A 23805-nucleotide genomic window follows, 5' to 3' on the forward strand; every position below is an offset into this window, starting at 1 on the left:
GGGCCCGAGGGGGCCTCAGCTCCCATTAGCGAGCGTAGCATCGTGCTCACGTAAGCCCCGCCGTCCGCTCCCTCCATTCCCTCGGGGAGACCCAGGATCCGGAGGTTCTTTCTCCGTGATCTGTTTTCTAGGACTTCAATCCTTTCAATGCACTTTTTGTGGAGCTCCTCGTGCGTCTGCATTTTGACCGCCAGGCCCAGGATCTCGTCCTCGTTGTCCGTCACCTTCTGCTCCACCACACGGAGCTCCATCTCCTGGGTCTTTTGTGTCTCCTTAAGCCCCTCAATTGCTTGTAGCATTGGGGCCAGCACCTCCTTTTTAAGCAGCTCCACACACCGTCTTAAAAATTCGTCTTGGTCCGGTCCCCATGTCGCCTGGGCTCCCTCCGCCGCCATCTTGTTCCTTTTTTCCTTCTGCCCCTGTCCTCGAGGATTCTTCGCGATCTGGCCGCCGCCGCCGATATTTTTCTTTTTCGCTGGGGGGGGGGGGGGGAGGGGGGGGGGGGGGGGACTCCCTGTTGTCTCACCCCACACCGGGTTTCGTCCCGTAAAAATTCCCCGTTGGGGCTCTTATAAGAGCCCAAAGGTACGTTCGAGCTGGAGCCGCCGAAACGTGCGGCTTAGCTGGTCATCGCCGCAACCGGAAGTCGCGAGTGACTGCCCTTGACATCAAGGCAGCATTTGACCAATTATGGCATCAAGGAGCCCTCGCTAAACTGGAGTCAATGGGAATCAGGAGGGAATCTCTCCGTTGGTTGGAGTCGTACCTGACACAAAGAAAAATGGTTGTGGTGGTTGGAGGTCAATCATCTCAGCTCCTGGACATCACTGCAGGAGTTCCTCAGGGTTGTGTCCTAGGACCAATCATCTTCAGCTGCTTCATCAATGACCTCCCTTCAATCATAAGGTCAGGAGTGGGGATGTTCGCAGGACTGCACAATGTTCAGCACCATTCACGACTCCTCAGATAATGAAGCAGCCCATGTCCAAAAGCAGCAATACCTGGACAATATCCAGGCTTGGGCTGACAAAGGGCAAGTTACATTTGCACTACACAAGTGCCAGGCAATGACCAGCTCCTACAAGAGAGGATTTAACCATCGCCCTTTGACATTCAATGGCATTACCATTGCTGAATCCTCCTCAAATCTACATTGTGGGGTTGCCATTGATCAGAAATTGATTGGACTAGCCACATTAATACTGTGGCTACCAGAGTAGGTCAGAGACTAGGAATCCTACGGCGAGTAATACACCTCCTGACCCCGCCAAAGCCTGACCACCATCTACAAGGCACTGATCAGAAGTGTAATGGAATACTCTCCACTTGCCTTGATGAGTGCAGCTCCAACAACACTCAAGTAGCTCGACACCATCCAGCCCTCTTGATTGTTACCCCTTCCACAAACATGCAATCTTCCGCCACCGATGAACAGTGGCAGCCGTGTGTACCAGATCCAAGATGGACTGCAGCAACTCGCCAAGGTTCCTTAGGCAGCACCTTCTAAACTCACAACCACTATCATATAGAAGAACAAGAGCAGCAGATATCCGTGAATCCCACCACCTGGAGGTTCCTCTCCAAGTCACTCACCATCCTGACTTGGAAATATAATAATAATAATAATCTTTATTGTCACAAGTAGGCTAACACTGCAATGAAGTTGTCGCCACACTCCGGCGCCTGTTCGGGTACACGGAGGGAGAATTCAGAATGCCCAAATTACCTAACAGCACGTCTTTTGGGACTTGTGGGAGGAAACCAGAGCACCCAGAGGAAACGCATGCAGACACGGGAAGAACGTGTAGACACAGACAGTGACCCAAACCGGGAATCGAGCCTGGTGCTGTGAGGCAACAGTGCTAATCACTGCGCTACCGTGCAATGGATATATCACCGTTCATTCAGTGTCCCTGGGTCAAAATCCTGGAACTCCCTCTCTTACAGCACTGTGGATGTACCTATACCTCAGGGACTGCAGTGGTTCAAGAAGGCTGCTCACCACCACCTTCGCAAGGGCAACTAGGGATGGGCAATAAATGCTGGCTTAGCCAGCGATGTCCACGTCCCTTAAAATGCATTTAAAAAACATCCTCAGAATAACCCAAATTAACATACAGCTAATACCCACTTTAGAGATGTTGACAATGTGTAATTTAGGAAGCATTACGGCCACTGTTTTGCAAGCAATGGTCCACAAATAGCCAGAAAAATTAACACACCATCTATTTTAGTACCATCGTACTGTGCCAACATATGACCTAATCTTTGCCTAAAATATTGCTGTTCCCTACAACTTTAAAGTATTATCATTCAATAATCCAAGCCAAATAGAAATTTAGGGCTGAATTCTCTGCTTTGCGACATCCCTGTTTTGCGACGTTCTCTGTTTTGCAAGTGATCGCTTTTCATGGACCCAAAGGCGTGGGGTACAAACTTTGATAATCCCACCGACTGGGCAGAGAATCGCACAAGGATCCATTTTGCACCCAGCGCCGATTCTGACACCAGTCTCTCGCTGGTGGGGTTATCAAAGTTAGTACCCCACGCGTATGGGTCCATGAAAAACGATCACTTGCATGGATTTAAGTATCATTTGTGGCTTCGACACTTCATGCGTCACCCCTCCACGATGCTCCGCCCCTCTGAGGAGAAGTCTCGCAGGCATGAATTGGTGCAAGTATTTAAAAGTGGAGACTGGGCACCATGGCTGCTGAGGGGAAGCAGGAGGCTAAAAAAAACGCTCAAATATTCTTGGGCTTGCTGAGGGTTGGTTGCCGAGGCCGGAGCAGTAGCCGGGAATGACTTGGTGCCAAGTCTGTGGACTTGGGACAGCCTGGCTCAGACCACCATTACTGCAGTATGTGGATTTAAATTCACCCCTTTGGTGCTACTTACAGTCTCTTGGTTGCTTACACTGCTGAGTGCTCACTGTGTCCTGTGAATGCACAGCCTCTGGTCATCTGGGAGCCCACCAGGCCACCCCTCTGGAAACCCCAGCTGACAATGACGCCCTTGCAGCGACCAGGGGCCTAATCGAATGGTGCTTTGGCATCCTGAAGATGCGGTTCAGGTGCCTGGACCACTCTGGAGGGGCCCTCCAGTATGGCGCTGAGAGGGTTGCCCGCATCGTGGCAGCAGAGGGGCGACATGCTGGAGGAGCAGGATGAACCCCAGGCCTCCTCTGACGAGGAGATTACGGGGGAGAGTGATTATGGACAGGACATGTGCGCCAGGGCTAATGTCATCCACCCGCAACCCCCTCCGTGATACATACCTGCTGAACTACGGGAGTGTGGGCCCTGTGTTGGCAGTAACAGCGGGAACTGGTCCATGGAATGGAGGATGATGACAACCCGCTTTGCGATGAGTGGTGTTCTGCATCCTTTGACAATGTCGGACCCCTGCCCACGGTAGCTGTGGCGGGAAATCAGTGTCATCCCCGAACTCGAGCTCCAGGGTGCCTTGGGTCATGGGTATAACGTGGCTCCTGCCCGTGCTGCTGTCCTCGTCACTGGTCGGCACACCGGGGGGGGGGGGGGGGGGGGGTCGGGTCGGGTTGTGGCACTGGTTGGGGGCGGGGGTCAGCAGAAGGACCTTCCCCATCAGCAGCAGGTCCTACAAGACACAGGAAAAGACGCATGATTAGACGCCGACCTCCACCCAGGCGACTTCCCTTTCCTCTGGCCCACGGACCTCGCCCAAGGCCTGTTGCTCAGCCACGATGAGGGATCACAGGTCCACTCCAGTTTTCTCTACCTCCCTGAAAGGGGAGGAGGAGAAACAAAAAATGGCAGTGTTAAGACACTCCGACACATTTTGGGGGGGGGGGGGGGGGGTGGAGAAGCAGCTGGTGGCCTCACTGTCCAGGGCACTCAGCCATGGCAGACAGTATGGGTGCCGGCATGTGGTGCAGGAAGGGGGATTGGCCGCCCTCCTGGTGGGGTAAGGGGGGAGGATTACGGGTGTGTGGGACGGGGGTTGGTGCCAGGGGCACAGAGCTGCCTACACACCCTGGCCACCCTGAGCAGGTCGTGCAGTTTCTTCCTGCACTGCAGGCCGGTCTGGACGATGTTGCTCGTGGCACTCACTACCTCTGCCACCTGCACCCAGGCACAGCTAACGTCAGTGACTGGCAACCTCCTTCTCGGTCTGGGGTGCAGGGTGGCCTGCCTCTCCTCTACTGCGTCCAGGAGGGTCTTGAGCTCGGCGTCGGTGAAGCGTGGTACTGCACATTTTTCTGCCATCTTTTTGTCTGAGACAGTGTGTGTGGGGAGTGGTGCGCACATGCGGCTGCAGCTCGTCAGCCCCTCCTGAGTGTCAATCACGAATCCAGCGCCACTTTTTATTGGAATCGATTGTGTTCCATATGGCACCGGTGTAAACTCTTAACCAGTCTAATCAGTCCAGGTGCGGCGCCAGCTTAGGTCGTGGAAGTCCAAGAATCCTGCCCCAGTGTCAACACCTAGTCTCAGGTACAGAGAATCCAGCCGAAGGAATATCTCATTTAATCAAGAGAGGGGGAGAAATTTCTTCTCTTAGATGACCGTTAGTATTTGCAATTCTCGTCCACAGACAGCAGTGACGGCTGGGTCATTAAATGTATTCAAGGCTGTGTTAGACTGATTTTTGATTTACAAGTTAAGGGCCATGGGAAACAGGTGGGAAAGTGGAGTTAAGGCCATAATCAAATCAGCCCTAATTGTATTGAATAATAGGGCAAACCTGATGGGCCAAATGACCTCCTCCTGCTCCTATTTCTTATGATCTTATAGTAAGGAAATGAACAGATTGGGCCTGTCAGTTTCAGAGAAAGGGATGCTAAAGGGAACTGGGTGGCATGTTTGCTATTTCCTATACAATTTGGCAGTTTACCAAAACTAGATTAAGGTGAGATGAGTGTTACTGTTACTATAATTATTTCTCTGTACATTCACTTAACTGTAAACCATCTTTATGTCTCATATGTGCTCTCTTTTCACTAAAGTGCAAATAATATAACCTGTTAGGGGAATAGTGAAGAAATGTGTGACGTATCTCTGAGATTATTGTATCCATTTCATAGAGTTCAATGCTTCCATTTTTTACACCTCCTCATCATGCTAGCATAGGACCAGATTTTGGGAGTCAAAAGAAATCCCGAATCATAAGGAGTGCAAGATCTGCTTGCAAGAGAGACCTGTGATGGTAAACCCAACCACCCGGCAGGGTTTGTACTTCAGGCGAGATTCTCTGGCCTCTCAATCGCATGTTTCGCAGTGGCGTGAGGCAGCGCACCTTTCGCTGGCGGCATGATACTCTTGGCCCGATGCTGTCAATGGGAATTCCCATTTAAACCATCTGAAGCAGTCGAGAACCCTTGGCGGGAATGCGCTGCTGGTGGGACCAGAGAATCCCGCCAGCGTAAATGACTGGAGAATTCCAGCCCTCGATTCCAACCGGAGAGTACACTTAGAAATGTTTTGGGAAAATTCCGCCCAATATTAAGAACAGGCCTGAAATTTCTTTCAACACTTCTTATTCTAGGTTATATATTTACAGGAAGCGATTCTGAAAGTGATTGTGATAGGGACTACACCAATGTATCGTCAAAAAGAAAAGGTAAAATGCCATTTTAAAATTTTACTCAGTAAGTAAATTGTGAACCTTGAAGAAGTTTTGCTATTTCCCAATCGCTGCAGTTTTCTGCTGTATTGAGGTGAGAGTACTCGGTTTACCTCGGTGAATTTTACTGTAAAATCTAAAAACCTGTTTGTTTGAATATTATTTTTATGTGAAGTAGGAGTTATATCAATGTATATCTAACTATTAGACCATAAGACATCGGAGTAGAATTAGGCCACTTGGCCCATCAAGTCTGCTCCGCCATTCAACCATCTCTGATATTTTTCTCATCCCCATTCTCCTGCCTTCTGCTTCTGATCCCATTATTGATCAAAAACCTATCTATCTCTGCATTAAAGACACTCAGTGATTTGACCTCCACAGCCTTCCTGCGGCAAAGAGTTCCACAGATTCACCACCCTCTGGCTGAAGAAATTCCTCCTCATCTGTTTTAAAGGGTCGTCCCTGTAGTCTGAGATTGTGTCCTCTGCTTCTAGTTTTTCCTACAAGTGGAAACATCCTCTCCACGTCCACTCTATCCAGGCCTCGCAGTATCCTTGAAACGCAGTTTCAATAAGATCCCCCCTCATCCTTTTAAACTCCAACGAGTACAGACCCAGAGTCCTCAACCGTCCCTCATATGACAAGCTCTTCATTCCAGGGATCATTCTTGTGAACCTTCTCTGGGCCCTTGCCAAGGCCAGTACATCCTTAGATACAGGCCCAAAACTGCTCACAATACTCCAAATGGGGTCTGACCAGAACCGTATACAGCGTCAGAAGTATATCCTGCTCTTGTATTCTAGCCCTCTCGACATGAATGCTAACATTGCATTTGCTTCCTAACTGCCGACTGAACCTGCACGTTAACCGTAAGAGAATCTTGAACAAGGTCTCCCAAGTCCCTTTGTGCTTGATTTCCTATTCATGTTAACTGAAATGTTTACATGCATTACAATTACTAAAGTACTACAAAACTATCAAATAGTTTAAATTGTTTCCTATTTCGGTTTTAAATGTATGGTAGAGTGGTACACCTGGGTAGATATATTGAATCTATTCCATCAAAGCTACAACTTTGATGATCAATCAATCGGTGCTTAAAACAATGAGCCCAATACAGTTGAGTCAAATCATTCAAAATTGTTGATGTCAACTAGCACATTGAGAAATGCATGGTAAATGGTATCTAAAGAGTAAGGGAGCCAGTTTTACCTCAATAGTGCCCTACTTTTCAGCACAATGGGACAGAAATGCAAAACAAAACTTACCACAACTTTCAAGTGGGGCTTGACGTCAGGCACTCTCTTCCAAAGCAGGTGGCAGCCTCACGGACTCATTTTAATCCAGGTCCTATAAAGTACTTGAGACTTCACATTCTTGCTCATCTGGTTGTCTCACCAAGGGCAAAAATAAAAATTCTGATCATCCCATATAGGGCAGCAGGGTAGCACAAGTGGATAGCATTGTGGCTTCACAGCACCAGGGTCACAGGTTCAATTCCCCGCTGGGTCACTGTCTGTGCAGAGTCTGCACGTTCTCCCCGTGTCTGCTTGGGTTCCCCCGGGTGCTCCGGTTTTCTCCCACAGTCCAAAGACATGCAAGTTAGGTGGATTGGCCATGATAAATTGCCCTTAGTGACCAAAAAGGTTAGGATGGGTTATTGGGTTACGGGGATAGGGTGGAAGTGAGAGCTTAATTGGGTTGGTGCACTCGATGGGCTGAATGGCCTCCTTCAGCACTGTATGTTCTATGTTCTATATTTTACCAACTTTTTACAAACAACCTGAAATGTCCCTGAAACATCAAGAAATCACATCTAACAAGAATGAGAGGTGATCTTATTGAAACCTATAAAATTCTGAAAGTGACTTGATAGGTTGGACGCAGAGAGGTTGTTCCGATTGGTCGAGGAATCTAAAACACAGGGTCCACAGTCTCGGGATATGGGGGCCTATCATTTAGGACCGAGTGGAGGAGAAATGCTTTCACCAAAAGGGTTGTGAATCTCTGGAATTCTCAACTCTAGAGGATTGTGAGTGCTCCATCATTGAATATATCTTCGCAGCCTTCAACATGTCATCGATGAAGATGAACATCTTGCCAAGGTCATCCCCACACCCCACTACTTGCCTTCAAACAACCGCGCAACCTCAAACAAACCATTGTTTGCAGCAAACTACCCTGCCTTCAGAACCGCGACCACGACACCACACAACCCTGCCATGGCAATCTCTGCAAGACGTGCCAGATCATCTACATGGATACCACCGTTACATGTGAGAACACCACCCACCAGGTACGCGGTACATACTAGTGCGACTCGACCAACGTTGTCTACCTCATACGCTACAGGAAAGGATGTCCCGAAGCGTGGTACATTGGCAAGACCATGCAGACGCTGCGACAGCGAATGAACGGACATCGCGTGACAATCACAAGGCAGGAATGTTCCCTTCCAGTCGGGGAACACTTCAGCAGTCAAGGGCATTCAGCCTCTGATCTCCGGGTAAGCGTTGTCCAAGGTGGCCTTCAGGACGCGCGACAACGCAGAATCGCCAAGCAGAAACTTATAGCCAAGTGTCCGCACACATGAGTGCGGCCTCAACCGGACCTGGGATTCATGTCACATTACATTCACCCCCCACCATCTGGCCTGGGTTTGCAAAATCCTAACTGTCCTGGCTTGAGGCAATTCACATCTCTTTAACCTGGGGTTACCCCTATCTCTGGATATGTAAACACTTAATTAACTGCAAATGCTCGCATTCTAAGCATTATCTTGTATCTTTGAATTTGTCTATATATATGTTTCTGGAACTTACCTCTTCATTCACCTGAGGAAGGAGTGCTCCGAAAGCTAGTGTTTGAAACAAACCTGTTGGACTTTATGAAATGAATGAAATGAAAAGAAAATGAAATGAAAATCGCTTATTGTCACAAGTAGGCTTCAAATGAAGTTACTGTGAAAAGCCCCTAGTCGCCACATTCCGGCGCCTGTTCGGGGAGGCTGGTACGGGAATTGGACCCGCGCTGCTGGCCTGCCTTGGTCTGCTTTAAAAGCCAGCTCTTTAGCCCTGTGCTAAACCAGTCCCTTTAACCTGGTGTTGTAAGACTTCTTACTGTGCTCACCCCAGTCCAACGCCGGTATCTCCACATCATGAATATATTTAAGGTTGGCATTGACAGATTTTTGGTCTCCAGGCAATTAAGGGAGATAGGGAGTGGGCGGGAAAATGAACTGAAACCCAAGATCAGCCATAATCATCTTGAATTGCAGAGGAGGCTGAGTGGGCTGTCTGGTCTACACATGCTCCTTTATTCTCTGTTTTTATGTTTTAAATCATAGTCTGACATCAATGCCAACTTAACTCTTACCTGTTTTCCTAAATCAGCCAAGCTCCAGTCATCACTCTGACAGCTCCCCTTCTGTCAAGTAAATAAATCCCATCAAGGCCTTTACAGTGGACCTCCCAACGTTCTCCCTTACAGTTTAGATAATTGTCCCTAGCTCCCAGCCACAGCATTGGCCTACCTCGAAGTTATGGAAACACAAGCAGAGTGGAAGTTCAAATTTAAAGCAGACCCTTGGGTTCACTCAACATCAGGACAGCCAGATCAGCTAATTTCCCAGTTATGGATCCTGCGGCTTTTCAACTGACTTTTCCAGCCTCTGTGCTCTAGTCTAGTGGCCCTGACACTGAAAAAGCCTACTTAAAACTGTACACTTTCTTGATGCTTAATGGATTATCTTTATTGACAAAAAGTAAAAAGAGTAAACTACAAAGTACCGCAAAGCCCACGCTTCAAAATAAAGAGTCATTTCATGTATGTAGTGCGCAGGACATCCTGAGGAAGTGATAAGGCATTGTAAGATTGCAAGCATGCACATATTGAAGTAAACTTGCACACAGAATTAGAGATGTTAACAAATACCTAATTCAGCTTTACAGCAACTGCGGCTCTTAAACATTTTGGAATGATTGGCCTTGATAAGACTGTCCTGTGCTGCTGGCCATGCTTCCCTTTCTGCAGAGAAAAGTTCACTTTCATGCTACTTTTTCAGCCTTATGTTTGGTACACTGCCTATTTACTCTGGTTGCAAGTTCTGATTGCTAACGGTGGCACAATGGTTAGCACTGCTGCAATGCCTTGCAGTGCCACGGCCCGGGTTCAATTCCAGCCTAGGGTGAATGTGTGGATTTTGCACGTTCTCCCAGTGTCTGAGTGGGTTTCCTCCTACAGTCCAAAGGTTTGGGGGTTACAGGGATAGTGTGGGGGGAATGAGCCTAGGTAGGGTGCTCTTTCAGAGGGTGGGGGGAAATCAATGCGCCGAATAGCCTCTTTCTGCACTGTAGGGATTCGATGATTCCTTCCTCCTAAACCAAGAGGCAGCCGGACAGACTAAAAAAGTAACCACAGTGGACAGATACTCTAACAGGGCAATGTCATGAGAGAGAAAAACTGAGAGAAAGGCGACCAGAAAAATTCCAAGGTTGAAAGAAAAGTGTCCAGAAGGGGATTGATGAATAGATGTTTAACATTTAATTGGTGTAAGTTATAATTAACTTGCTCTTAATTATATTAATTCAATTTTATTTTTGCAGCTGCCAACATTGACAGTGATTCCTGTTCTGTAAGTAAACCTTTATCCCTGATAAATTGCTGCATGTAATGTTATGGTAGGAGTATTCAACACATTTCAAACTACTTGAAATTCACACAGCTAGACAATCGCATTTTCCAAGCTTATAAAATCAGAAAGATATGGATAATTTTGTAGCATTTTAGTTGATTCATCCAGAAGGAACCAAATAACACAACCCTGAATCCAGCTGTTTCTTAAATTATACCAGGGATTTGCTTCCACCACTTTATCAAAAGTGCATTCCACATGTTGCTCTCTTTTTTTGTGTGAAGAATTTCCAGACATCAACTATAAATTGCCGTGCACCATTTTGAACTGGAGCGCTTGTTCTAATTTCAGTTTAATTTGAAGATGTATTTGAGATCATTATTTGACTTTACTGTGTGTAAGTAGATTGCTGGATTTTCTTACAAAGCAATAGTGGTTAACACTGCTGCCTCACTGCACCAGGCACCTTGGTTTTACTCCAACCTTGGGTGACTGTCTGTGGGGAGTTTGCACTTTTTCGCACTGTGTGGATTTCTACCGGGTCCTCCCTCAGTCTAAAGATGTGCAGGTTAGGTGGATTGGCCATGCTAAATTGCCCCTTAGTGTCCAAAGGTTAGGTGGGGTAATGGGGTTATAAAGATAGGGTGAGAAATTGAGCCTAGGTAGGGGTGTTCATTTGGAGGGTTGGTGCACACTCGATGGGCTGAATGGCCTCCTTCTGCGCTGTAGGGATTCTATGACTCTAAAATAAATGCTTTTAATGATTTTAACTAGATCTTGGTCGAAATCCTCTGTCCTTGTTCACGGCTGGGATGTTCCGGTGCTTCTGACAGTGAATGGAGCTTTGGAAGGAACGCCAAATTCTCCAGTCTCACTCCCAACTGGTCCCACCATGGACGACACCGAGAATCCGCCCTATGTTCAACTCAACTTATTTGTACCCCAAATATTCATCCTATCCCTTCCACAAGACGCAGAGCTCTATCTCTCTGCTTTCCCCATCAAACCGTGGACAGCACGGTAGCATAGTGGTATGCACTATGGCTTCACAGCACCAGGGTCCCAGGTTTGATTCCCGGCTTGGGTCACTGTCTGTGCGGAGTCTGCACGTTCTCCCCGTGTCTGCGGGGGTTTCCTCCGGCCGAGTGCTCAGGTTTCCTCCCACAAGTCCTGAAAGACGTGCTATTAGGTAATTTGGACATTCCGAATTCTCACTCTGTGTACCCGAACAGACGTACACAGAATGTGGCGACTCGGGACTTTTCACAGTAACTTCATTGCAGTGTTAATGTAAGCCTACTTGCGACAATAAAGATTATTATTATTTTTTAAAAATATATAAATTTAGTGTACCCAATTCATTTTTTCCCAATTAAGGAGCAATATAGCGTGGCCAATCCACCTACCCTGCACATCTTTGGGTTGTGGGGGCGAAATCCACGCAGCCACAGGGAGAATGTTGTTATTATTATTAATATTAATAATCAAAAATTTGTTACTATACTTTTCAATTTACTTATTATGAAATCAAAGCTCAGCCAAACCAAAATCTCCAAGAATTGTTGGCAAATCTGAAGTCACCTTTTTTGGCTCAGACTGGAAAATGTATGCTTCTGGACTTGACTCAGTTAATCTCTCAGGCTGCAATTAGGGGCTTATATCAGGAAGTGAAAAATCATATTACATACCCTAAGCTCAGCTACCTTTCTTGCTTTATCGAGATAATGCTGTTTTCTCTGCCATAGAGCATCTCTCTGCTCAGTCCTCCTTCAATTTTCAAATCCATAAGACCATAAGACATAGGAGCAAAATTCGGCCCATCGAATCTGCTCTGCCATTCAATCATGGCTGATATTTTTCTCATCCCCATTCTCCTGCCTTCTGCTTCTGATCCCATTATTGATCAAAAACCTATCTATCTCTGCATTAAAGACACTCAGTGATTTGACCTCCACAGCCTTCCTGCGGCAAAGAGTTCTACAGATTCACCACCCTCTGGCTGAAGAAATTCCTCCTCATCTCTGTTTTAAAGGGTCGTCCCTGTAGTCTGAGATTGTGTCCTCTGCTTCTAGTTTTTCCTACAAGTGGAAACATCCTCTCCACGTCCACTTTATCCAGGCCACGCAGTATCCTTGAAACGCAGTTTCAATAAGATCTCCCCTCATCCTTTTAAACTCCAACGAGTACAGACCCAGAGTCCTCAACCGTTTCTCATACGACAAGCTCGTCATTCCAGGGATCATTCTTGTGAACCTCCTCTGGACCCTTGCCAAGGCCAGCACATCCTTGCTTAGATACGGGGCCCAAAACTGCTCACAATACTCCATATGGGGTCTGACCAGAGCCTTATACAGCCTCAGAAGTGCATCCCTGGTCTTGTATTCTAGCCCTCTCTACATGAATGCTAACATTGCATTTGCCTTCCTAACTGCCGACTGAACCTGCATGTTAACCTTAATGGGGTGTAATCCATCCTGGGCCTTACTGTGCCCTACCTTAGGAATCTCCTTGTGCCTTATTTTTCAACATGTTCCTTGTGCTCTTGCAAAACTGTGTTTCATCCTGTCCCTCAATTTTTCACTCTACGATTGACCCATTTATTCAGCGATTAAGCTCCTGTCTTCTGGAACTCAGTGATCAATTCTCTAACTTGCAACATGCTACTGCTTTCAAAAGGTTTAGGAATGCTATCCACTTCAGAGGTATGTTATAGCCCAGTTCTTCAAATCCACTTTGCACATTTTGACTGATGAACAGCTAGGTGATTGGCACAAGAAGCTTTTAGAAAAGGCATAATTTAGTACAGGTGGTTTTCACTAATATATTTGAGTTATTCAAGACAGAAATGTGGAACTAGTCTGTATGTATTCCTTACACTGACAAAGTATAACTGGAAAAGAATAGTAATAGCTCTGCCTGATGTTTTCTGTTAACAGGATGAAAATGATGCAATTCAATATACTCAAATTGATTTAACAGCTCTGCAGTCTGGAAATATGCCTCAACCACAAGGACATACAGTTTATGCCTCTATTGCTTTTGATAAGATACAGCAAGGGAGTCCCTAAAACGTCAGAATCTTGGACCAATGAAAATATTTTACTAAATGGACATGCAATTCATTTTGAAGCCAATATATCCATAAATTGCCTGGACAAGTGCAGCTCCAACAACACTCAAGAAGCTTAACACCATCCCGGACAAAACAGTCCTCTTGATTGGCACCCTTTCCACAAACATTCACTCCCTCCAAACTGACACATAGTAGCAGCCGAATGTACTATCTACAAGATTCACTGCAGGAACTCACCAAGCCTCCTTTGACAGCATCTTCCAAACTCACAGCCACTACCATCTAGAAGAACAAGGGGAGCAGGTACTTGGGAACACCACCAGCTGACAGTTGCCCTCCAAGTCACTCACCATCCTGATTTGGAAATATATCACCGTTCCTTCACTGTTGTCCAATTCCTGGAACTCCCTGCCTAATAACACAGTGGATGTACCTAAACCACATGGACTGCAGCGTTCAAGGCAGCAGCTCACCACCACCTTCTCAAGGACAATTAGGGATGGGCAACACACACTGGTCTAGCCAGCGAAGCCCACATCCCGTAAAAAAGAAATACCAAAAATAAAAGAAAAATACTGCAGATGCTGGAGATCTGAAATAAAAACTGAAAGTGCTGGAAAAACTTAGCAGGTCTGGCAGCATCTGTGGAGAAAGAATCAGTGTTAATGTTTCAAGTCCAATATGGCCCTTCATCAGAACTGAAGAGAGGTAGAAATGTGATGGATTTTATGGGCGGGATTCTCCGTCCCGCCAGTTTTCTGACACGGCGTGCCCCTGCCAGCAGCGGGATTCTCCATCCCGCCGGCCGGCCAATGGGATTTCCCATTGTGGGCAGTCCCACACAGTCAGGAAATCCCTGGGCGTGGGTGCCCTGCCGGGGCATCGGAGAACCCCGACATCGGAGAATTGAGCTCCATGTTTTTTTATGAACATAAGAGGACATGGATAGGTTCGAGGGCAGGGAAGATTAAACACTAAAGATGTTGTGAAACAAAAGGCAAAGGAAATGATGTTTTAAAAAATAAATTTAGAGTACCCAATTATTTTATTTTTCCAATTAAGGGCAATTTAGTGTGGCCAATCCACCTAACCTGCACATTATTGGATGGCGTAGGTGAAACCCACACAGACACGGGGAGAATGTGTAGACTCCACACAGACAGTGACCTGGGACAGGGAGCGAACCCGGGTCCTCAGTGCCATAGGCAGCAATGCTAACCACTGCACCACCATGCTGCCCCAAGGCAAAGGGAATGATAATGGTTGCAGCAAAAAAACAAAGCACAGGTCCAGAGTAGGTGTTAATAACAGAATAAAGGTCAGTTCATTCTGAAAGCAAAAAACAAGGTGCAGACTGGCATTTGGTAAAAAATAAATAATCCGAAGGACAGAATTCCTGGGCTGGATTTATTGAACACAATGGGAAGGCAGCGGCATGGTGGAGACCCAGGGTAATACTCTAGTGACCCGGGTTTGAATCCCACCATGGCAGGTAGTGGAAATTGAATCCAATAAATATCTGGAATTAAAAGCATAATGATGACCATGAACCCATTGTTGATTGTCATAAAAAGCCCAGCTGATTCACTAATGTTCTTTAGGGAAGGTAATCTGGTCTGGCCGCCATGTGATTCCAGATCCACAGCAATGTGCTTGATTCTTAAATGCCCTCTGAAATGGCGAGAACAAGCCACTTGGTTCGGGGCAATTAGGGATGGGCAATAAATGCAGGCCCAGCCAGCGACATCCACATCCCAAGAACGAATAAAAAATACAATGTTGAATCCAGCAGGCTGTAAATCTCTGTTTTTTCTGGAAGGAGTGTTTGGGGCCTTGGACAATAAGGTTGGATAAGATAAAGGGACAGGTGTTCATCTCCAGCAATTGCACGGAAAAGTTCCACGGTAACGGTATGAGCTGTTGTGAGTGATGGAGGAGTGGACCAGGATGTCGTGGAGAGAACAGTCCATTTGCAATTCTGATAGGGAGGGAAAAATATTTTTGGTGGTGACATCATGCTGGAGGTGGTGAAAATCTAGGAGGATGATCCTTTACATAGAGGCTGGTGGGTTGGAAAGTAAAGACCAGAGGAACAGCGAATTGTTTGTATTTCTTTCAATTTAGTCTACTCTATTTGCTGCTCACAGTGTAGGGTGCAATTTAGTGACCTCGCCACGCCCGACTTGGTGTCAGGGCAAGGCCGTTGAATCTCGCGAGAGGCCACTCATGCGAACTGCCACGCTCAGAATGCCTGATGAGATTTGTGAGATGTCACGATCTGGATCTTGCCCGCACTGGGCGTAATCCAGATCTGCATAGATGCCTTTGCAGGATTCTCCTGGCACCCAGGAACTAACAGTCACGCCTGGGAGACCTCGCCAGGGCATTGTTTAGTACTGGTTTCCACAGGGCCTGTACTGCGCTGTATTGTTCTATGTTCTATGTTCTAAACATGGACCAGTTGTAATGGCACGTAACGGGGGTATCACAGGCCATTGAAGACCCCAAGATGATCAGGGAAAGGTGAAACCTTGGCATCCAGACATCTTGGTAATGCCACCTGAACATTCTGGCAGTGCTGCCCAGGCACCCCGGCAGGGTCCAGGGGGCCTTACCAGGTGGAGGAGGGGGCGGTGAGGGCGTTCCCGGGGGGCTCCTTGTGGTTGGAAGGGGTGGGGAGTCAAAAACGGGAGAGGTGGAAGTGAAGGGGGGTGAGGGATGAGAAGGATTGGGGCAGCCAAGCAAAATGGTACCCCGATCTGCGAGGAGTCTTTCTTGCTGGCAGGAAATGACTCAAGCGTGGTCTCGGCAGATAAACCCCCCGAGGCTAAAGAAAATGGGTAAGTGCCGGTGCCAAGAATCACCCCACTAAACGCACCCAAAACCATACATAGATAGATTTTTTTCCGTTGAATCGCGTCCTAGTCTCTACATTGGAAAAATCAGATGCAGACTGGATGATTGCTTTGTGGAACACCTCCGCTCAATCCATTTCATGTGCCATTTTAATTCACCATCTTGCAGGGCAGCACGGTGACGCAGTGGTAGCACTGCAGTCTCACGGCGCCGAGGTCCCAGGTTCGATCCCAGCTCTGGGTCAATGTCCGTGTGGCGTTTGCACATTCTCCCCGTGTTTGCGTGGGTTTCACCCCCACAACCTAAAGATGTGCAAGGTAGGTGGATTGAACACGCTAAATTGCCCCTTAACTGAAAAAAATTAATTGGGTACTCTAAATTTATTTTAAAAATTCACTATCTTGCTCCCACGCTCATATTGTTTTCCTCAGCTTGCTGCAATGTTACGATGAAGCACAACCCAAATTGGAGGAACAGCACCTCATCTTTCGATTAGACACTTTACAATCTTCTGGTCTTAACATTGAATTCAACAACTTCAGACCATAAGCTGACCTCCAGTTTGATTTGATTTTGCCCAATATCCTGTTTTTGCTTTCAGACTGAGCTGACTTTTATTCTGTTATGAATATCTACTCTGGGCTACTGCTTTGTTTATTTACTACAACCATTACCATTGTCTTTGCCTTTTGTTCCATGGCATCTTTATAATTTAATCTTCTCAATCCTGTAACCCATCCCTGACCGTCCCTCTTTCTCAACAAAATAAAATCCATCACATTTCTACCTCTCTTCAGTTCCAAAGTAGAACCATATTGGACTCGAAACATTAACTCGGTTTCTCTTTCCACAGATGCTGTCAGACCTGCTGGGTTTTTCCCAACACTTCCTGTGTTTATAATAGTTGTAAATAGCCACCTGCTTTGTTAATTGAGCTCAAGGAATTCTTCTCATTTTGTACTAAATATTAAGGGAATGTTTTATGATGATTAAAAATTGATTTTTTATATGCAAGAAAAATAAACCAGCTTAGAAATAGAGAAAACTGAAAACAGTTATGCATATTGATGCTCTATAGTGCCATAGAGCAATGAGATGTTAATGTCTGCAATATTGGCAACTTGGCATGAGCATCAACATTGCTACTGGAGATGGAAGAAAGGGTTAAGCAAAGGCCAAATTTACCATTGGAAAAGAACAGAAAAAAAAAAAAATCACACACCACATACTTCAAGAGACATCTTACTAGTTATATCAAAAGCAGAGATCTAGGCACATATTGCTTGACCACTTTCTTATCAATGAAATAATGGAGTGCAAGAAAAATGTATTAAAAAGCTGATTTCAATTAATGATGAAAGAATTAAAAAAAATTTTTGTAACTGGAAGTGTGGTCAATATCTTGGGCTGTATTCTCCGGTCCCCCAGCCGGGTCTTTCTTGATGGTGTGCTGTTTGCTGGTGGCGGGATTCTCTACTCCCACTGCTGGTCAGTGGGATTTCCCTTTGAAGCCACCCGATGCCGGTGGGAAACCACCGGGCGGGTGGTGTGCTGCCAGTGGAAACAGAGAATCACAACTGCCAGAGAATTCCTTATATCGCTGCCGAATATTGGAAAAGAGGCGTAGGGCATGGATTTACGCCTGCATTTTTGTTATATTGGTTTCTAATCTCATTAAGTAAAGATCAGTTTCTTCCCAAGATAGAAGGAAATTTGGAGGGCATTGGCATGCACTTTGTCCCTCCTGCAACAACTGATGCCAGCTATTATGCATCTCCTTGGAGGTTCATTTAACCCATCTACGTAAAATCCTCAAATAGAAAATTAGTCCAAAAATAATTCAAACAAATTCTAGTTTCCTGAAACCAAGGCAAAATACAGGACATAATAATAATGGGCCCAAAATTCTTCCAGATTTCTGCTGGTTTGTTTTTATACCTTCAATGTAAGACCAACAGGTCCCCTCATAAAATGGTAGAGAATTGGCTGCATGAGATCTTGACCATTTCTGTGAGTTTCTGGGATACAGTGAAATGGAGAGAACACTTGCCTGGCCCAAAGGAGTCAAATGGCAGCCAGGAGGCAGAGCTGCATGCAACTTGTGTTCCCATTCGCCAGGGTCTAGCGGGACCTGGTGTGTGAATAGAAGCTACTTTGTCAGATGAGATGAAGTGTGCTAGCTTCCAGATAGGGCAGATACCCACCCCCCTTTTCCCCATGCACCACACTTGTCTCCTGCCCCGATCAGTGTACATGAATTTCTAAAGACCAAGGTTTTAAAAACAATTTGTTGCAACCATTACACACAGGTTTTTTGGATTAACATGGATTACAAAGTACATCTTAATCTACAATGGTCTCATTAACACAAAATCCCTTTTAAGTACACAAAATGGCTGTGAGCAAATATATAATAATAATGTTTATTAGTGTCACAAATGCGCTTACATTAAAACTGCAATGAAGCTACTGTGAAAATCCCCTAGTCGCCACACTCCAGCGCCTGTTCGGGTACAGAGTGAGAATTCAGAATGTCCAATTCACCTAATAAGCCCATCTTTCGGAAGTTGTGGGAGGAAACCCACGCAGACACAGGGAGAACGTGCAGACTTCACACAGGCAGTGACCTTAGCAGGAATTGAACCCAGGACCCTGGCGCTGTGAAGCAACATTGATAACCCCTGTGCTACCATGCCGCTCAATATATTCTCCACTCTGAACCCGTAGTGAATATTTGCAGATGTTTCCTGAGAATCCACCCCAGATGATTGTCATTTGAGAGTTTCCAAACTCCACTCCCCAAAACACACTTTATTTTTAAAAACATTTTTTAATTAAAGCATTTATATGAACATTAAATACAAACCAACAGAAGAGTAAGAACAAACAGGAAGTTCATAATAAATAAATGACTAACCAACACCCCTGCCATTCCCCCTTCCCCATTTTAACCCCTTTGAAGCTCACCCACCCACCTCTCATGCCCCCAGCCTCGATCAAGACCTCACTCTTACCCACAAGCTTATATCCAAAAAACCAGGTAAACTTCTCCAAAGTAATTCCCCCGATGCCTCCCAGTGGGTCCGAGATATAAAGCAAAAAGATTGTCCGCAAGTAGTGAGACCCCACCCCGCACAATCCCTTTTTCAGCTCCTTGACTCTCTAAGCGCTACCGTCAATGGCTCTATTGCCAAGGCAAAAAGCAATGGGGAAAGTGGGCACCCCTTCCTTGTCCCACGGTGTAACCCTAAGTACCCGAAGCTCACCCGATTCGTCCGCACACTCGCTACCGGCGCCCTACACAACAATCGGACTAATCTACAAAACCCTGCCCAATCCGTCCTAACACTTCCGACAAGTACTCCAATTTCACCCAATCAAAAACCTTCTCTGCATCCATTGCAACTGCCACCTCCACATCCTGCCCCTCCAGGGGCATCATTTTTTCTACATTTAGGGTACCCAATTCATTTTTTCCAATTAAGGGGACATTTAGCGTGTCCAATCCACCTACCCTGCACATCTTTGGGTTGAGGGCGAAATTCAAGCAAACACGGGGAGAATGTGCAAACTCCACACAGACAGTGACCCAGGGCCGGGATTCAAACCCGGGTCCTCGGCACCATGAGGCAGCAGTGCTAACCACTGGGTCACCGTGCTGCCCCGCCTCCAGGGGCATCTTTATCATATTTAGTAATCTCCTGATGTTCGCCGACAGTTGCCTACCCTTTACGAATCCCATCTGATCTTCCCCTATCACCCCAGCACACAGTCCTCAATTCGCGAGGCCAAGATCTTTGCCAGCAATTTAGCGTGCACATTTTGCAACACTATTGAACGATAGGACCCACACTGCTCCGGATCTTTATCCTTCTTTAGCATTAGGGAATGGACACCTGCGATAATGTAGGGGGGAGCTCCCCCTTTTCCCTCGTCTCATTATATGCCCTACTTCCCCCATCTCCCCCCCCATCCCTACTTCCTCCATCTCCCCATCACCACCCCCCCAAACACACTCGGCCGTTTGACTGGCCCATCCAGCCCTCTCACGTTCCGTGTGACTAACCTGGTCAGGGGGGCACCCTGCCCCCCCCCCCCCGCCAACCAACCATATCCTTTCTTGGGCCAGCCCCCGGCCCATGTTATGCGACCCTCAAGTTTGCACATTCTCCCCGTGTTTGTGTGGGTTTCGCCCTCACAACCCAAAAGATATGTAGGTGGATTGGCCACGCTAAATTGCCCCTTAATTGGAAAAAATGAATTGGGTACTCTAAATTTATATTTTTTAAAAATCTCCTCCACCTCCGCCGTTCAATGTCCACCTTCTCCTGCCAGTCCATTGTCTCTTAAAAACTCCCATCGCCTCCTCTGGTGTTACAAAATAGTGTTCTCGACCATTGTTAGTTACCGAGAGGTGGGCCGGGTACAACATCCCGAATTTCACCCCCATCTTAAAGAGGGCAGCCTTCACTTGACTGAACCCGCCTCTCCTCTTCGCCAGGTCCTGGTACACCCGGAGCTCATTGCCTTCCCAGGTGCACCTCCTCGTCTGCCTTGCCCAATGCGATATCTTCGTTATTGAGGAATCGGTGGAGTCGTACCATTACTGTTTTCGACGGTTTCTTCATCAGCACCCTATGCGCCCGGTTGAACTCCAGGGGCCGGTCGAAGGCCCCCTCCCACATCAGCTCCTCCAGCATTTTGGCTACATACGAGCTAGCGTCCTCTCCCTCGATGCCTTCAGGTATCCCCACGATTCTTAGGTTTTGTCTCCGGGAGCAATTCTCCAGGTCTTCCACCTTCTCATTTAGCCGCTTCTGGGTCTTCCACATCATTCCGATCTCAGCCGCCAACGAGGAAAGCTGCTCCTCGTGCTCCCCTACCGCCTCCCCCACCTTCCGAATGGTCTGGGCCCTGGATCTCCAGCCTCTATTACACCCGATCAATTCCCGCTTTTAGTGGTTCCACCCCCTTGGCTAGGTCTTCCTGGCGTCCCTCCTCTGCCAGCTGAACTTCTAATTTAAGAAGTCCACCAGCTGCTCTGTTAACCACTGGGCAGGCAGGGCTGACCCTTTATCCTCCACCATCTTTACCTGTGGCTCATGAAGAACATGAAGAAACAGCAGGGGCTGTTTAGCACAGGGCTAAATCGCTGGCTTTGAAAGCAGACCAAAGCAGGCCAGCAGCACGGTTCAATTCCCATAACAGCCTCCCCGAACAGGCGCCGGAATGTGGCGACTAGGGGCTTTTCACAGTAACTTCATTTGAAGCCTACTTGTGACAATAAGCGATTTTCATTTCATTTCATTTCATTTCTTGGTCCAACAGCTCTCTTCTTCCAGACCCACTTCTGGTCCATGAATCCATCCACCAAAACAATAATAATAATAATGATCTTTATTGCCACAAGTAGGCTTACATTAACACTGCAATGAAGTTACTGTAAAAAGCCCCTAGTCGCCTCATTCCGACGCCTGTTTGGGTACGCTGAGGGAGAATTCAGTATGTCCAAATTACCTAACAGCACATCTTCGGGACTTGTGGGAGGAAATGCACCCAGGGGAAACCCACGCAGACTGCGTGTCGGGGCTGGGGGCACTGTGGGCTGGCGCACCGTGAGAGCGGCTGAAGGGGGGCACTACTTTTGTGGTCCGGGTCTGCGGGCTGAATCCTCCTGTACGTGATCAATCTGTGATTGGTCTAGTTGATTTCTTGAGAATGATTGTCATCTCTTTGTATAATTTCCTATAGTTCCCCATTTTGTGCAAAACCAAGTAAATGAAATCAAATAAACTTAGAACATAACAGCGCAGTACAGGCCCTTCGGCCCTCGATGTTGCGCCGACCTGTGAAACCACTCTAAAGCCTTTCAACACTATTCCCTTATCGTCCATATGTCTATCCAATGACCATTTGAATGCCCTTAGTGTTGGCGAGTCCACTACTGTTGCAGGCAGGGCATTCCACGCCCTTACTACTCTCTGAGTAAAGAACCTACCTCCGACATCTGTCTTATATCTATCTCCCCTCAATTTAAAGCTATGTCCCCTCATGCTAGACATCATCGGAGGAAAAAGGCTCTCACTGTTCACCCTATCCAATCCTCTGATCATCTTGTATGCCTCAATTAAGTCACCTCTTAACCTTCTTCTCTCTAAAGAAAACAGCCTCAAGTCCCTCAGCCTTTCCTCATAAGATCTTCCCTCCATACCAGGCAACATTCTGGTAAATCTCCCCTGCACCCTTTCGAATGCTTCCACGTCCTTCCTATAATGCGGCGACCAGAATTGCACGCAATACTCCAAATGCGGCCACACCAGAGTTTTGTACAGCTGCAACATGACCTCATGGCTCCAAAACTCAATCCCTCTACCAATAAAAGCTAACACACCGTATGCCTTCTTAAAAACCCTCTCAACCTGGGTGGCAACTTTCAGGGATCTATGTACATGGACTAGATCTCTCTGCTCATCCACACTGCCAAGAATCTTACCATTAGCCCAGTACTCTGTCTTCCTGTTATTCCTTCCAAAATGAATCACCTCACACTTTTCTGCATTAAACTCCATTTGCCACCTCTCAGCCCAGCGCTGCAGCTTATCTATGTCCCTCTGTAACTTGTAACATCCTTCCGCACTGTCCACAACTCCACCGACTTTAGTGTCATCTGCAAATTTACTCACCCATCCTTCTACGCCCTCCTCCAGGTAATTTATAAAAATGACAAACAGCAGTGGCCCCAAAACAATCCTTGTGGTACACCACTAGTAACTGGACTCCAGTCTTTACATTTCCCATCAACCACCACCCTTTGTCTTCTTCCAGCTAGCCAATTTCTGATCCAAATTGCTAAATCACCCTGAATCCCATGTCTCCGTATTTTCTGCAGTAGCCTACCATGGGGAACCTTATCAAACGCTTTACTGAAATCCATATACACCACATCAACTGCTTTACCCTCATCCACCTGTTTGGTCACCTTCTCAAAGAACTCAATAAGGTTTGTGTGGCACGACCTACCCTTCACAAAACCGTGTTGACTATCTCTAATCAAATTATTTCTTTCCAGATGATTATACATCCTATCTTATATATACCTTTCCAAGATTTTGCCCACAACACAAGTAAGGCTCACTGGTCTATAGTTACCGGGGTTGTCTCTACTCCCCTTCTTGAACAAGTGGACAACATTCGCTATCCTCCAGTCTTCTGGCACTATTCCTGTAGACAAAGATGACTTAAAGATCAAAGTACGAAGTCTTACAACACCAGGTTAAAGTCCAACAGGTTTGTTTCGATGTCACTAGCTTTCGGAGCGCTGCTCCTTCCTCAGGTGAATGAAGAGGTATGTTCCAGAAACATATATATAGACAAATTCAAAGATGCCAGACAATGCTTGGAATGCGACCATTAGCAGGTGCTTAAACCTTTACAGATCCAGAGATGGGGCAACCCCAGGTTAAAGAGGTGTGAATTGTGTCAAGCCAGGACAATTGGTAGGACTTTGCAGGCCAGATGGTGGGGGATGAATGTAATGCGACATGAATCCCAGGTCCCGGTTGAGGCCGCACTTTGGCGAGACCATGCAGACGCTGCGACAACGAATGAACGGACATCGCGCGACAATCACCAGGCA

At 46.7% G+C, this 23805-nt stretch overlaps 2 protein-coding genes across 8 annotated transcripts in view; one reads left to right on the top strand and one right to left on the bottom strand.

The window, feature by feature from the left end:
• The window catches only part of LOC140395656 (platelet endothelial cell adhesion molecule-like), a 128785-nt gene extending 111228 nt beyond the window's left edge, over window positions 1–17557 (top strand). For 3 of the 4 annotated variants that reach the window (XM_072483684.1, XM_072483687.1, XM_072483688.1), the window contains 3 exons: window positions 5527–5601; window positions 10212–10240; window positions 13177–17557. In XM_072483684.1, coding sequence (XP_072339785.1) covers window positions 5527–5601; window positions 10212–10240; window positions 13177–13308 — 236 coding nt within the window. In that variant the 3' untranslated portion in view covers window positions 13309–17557. The remainder of the gene's footprint in view (window positions 1–5526; window positions 5602–10211; window positions 10241–13176) is intronic. The other variant, XM_072483686.1, reaches the window with a different exon arrangement.
• Window positions 1–23805, bottom strand: part of polg2 (polymerase (DNA directed), gamma 2, accessory subunit) — a 217192-nt gene that overhangs the window by 125198 nt on the left and 68189 nt on the right. The window lies entirely within an intron of this gene.

Source organism: Scyliorhinus torazame, chromosome 18 (genome assembly GCF_047496885.1).
Source record: "Scyliorhinus torazame isolate Kashiwa2021f chromosome 18, sScyTor2.1, whole genome shotgun sequence".
Taxonomy (NCBI): domain Eukaryota; kingdom Metazoa; phylum Chordata; class Chondrichthyes; order Carcharhiniformes; family Scyliorhinidae; genus Scyliorhinus; species Scyliorhinus torazame.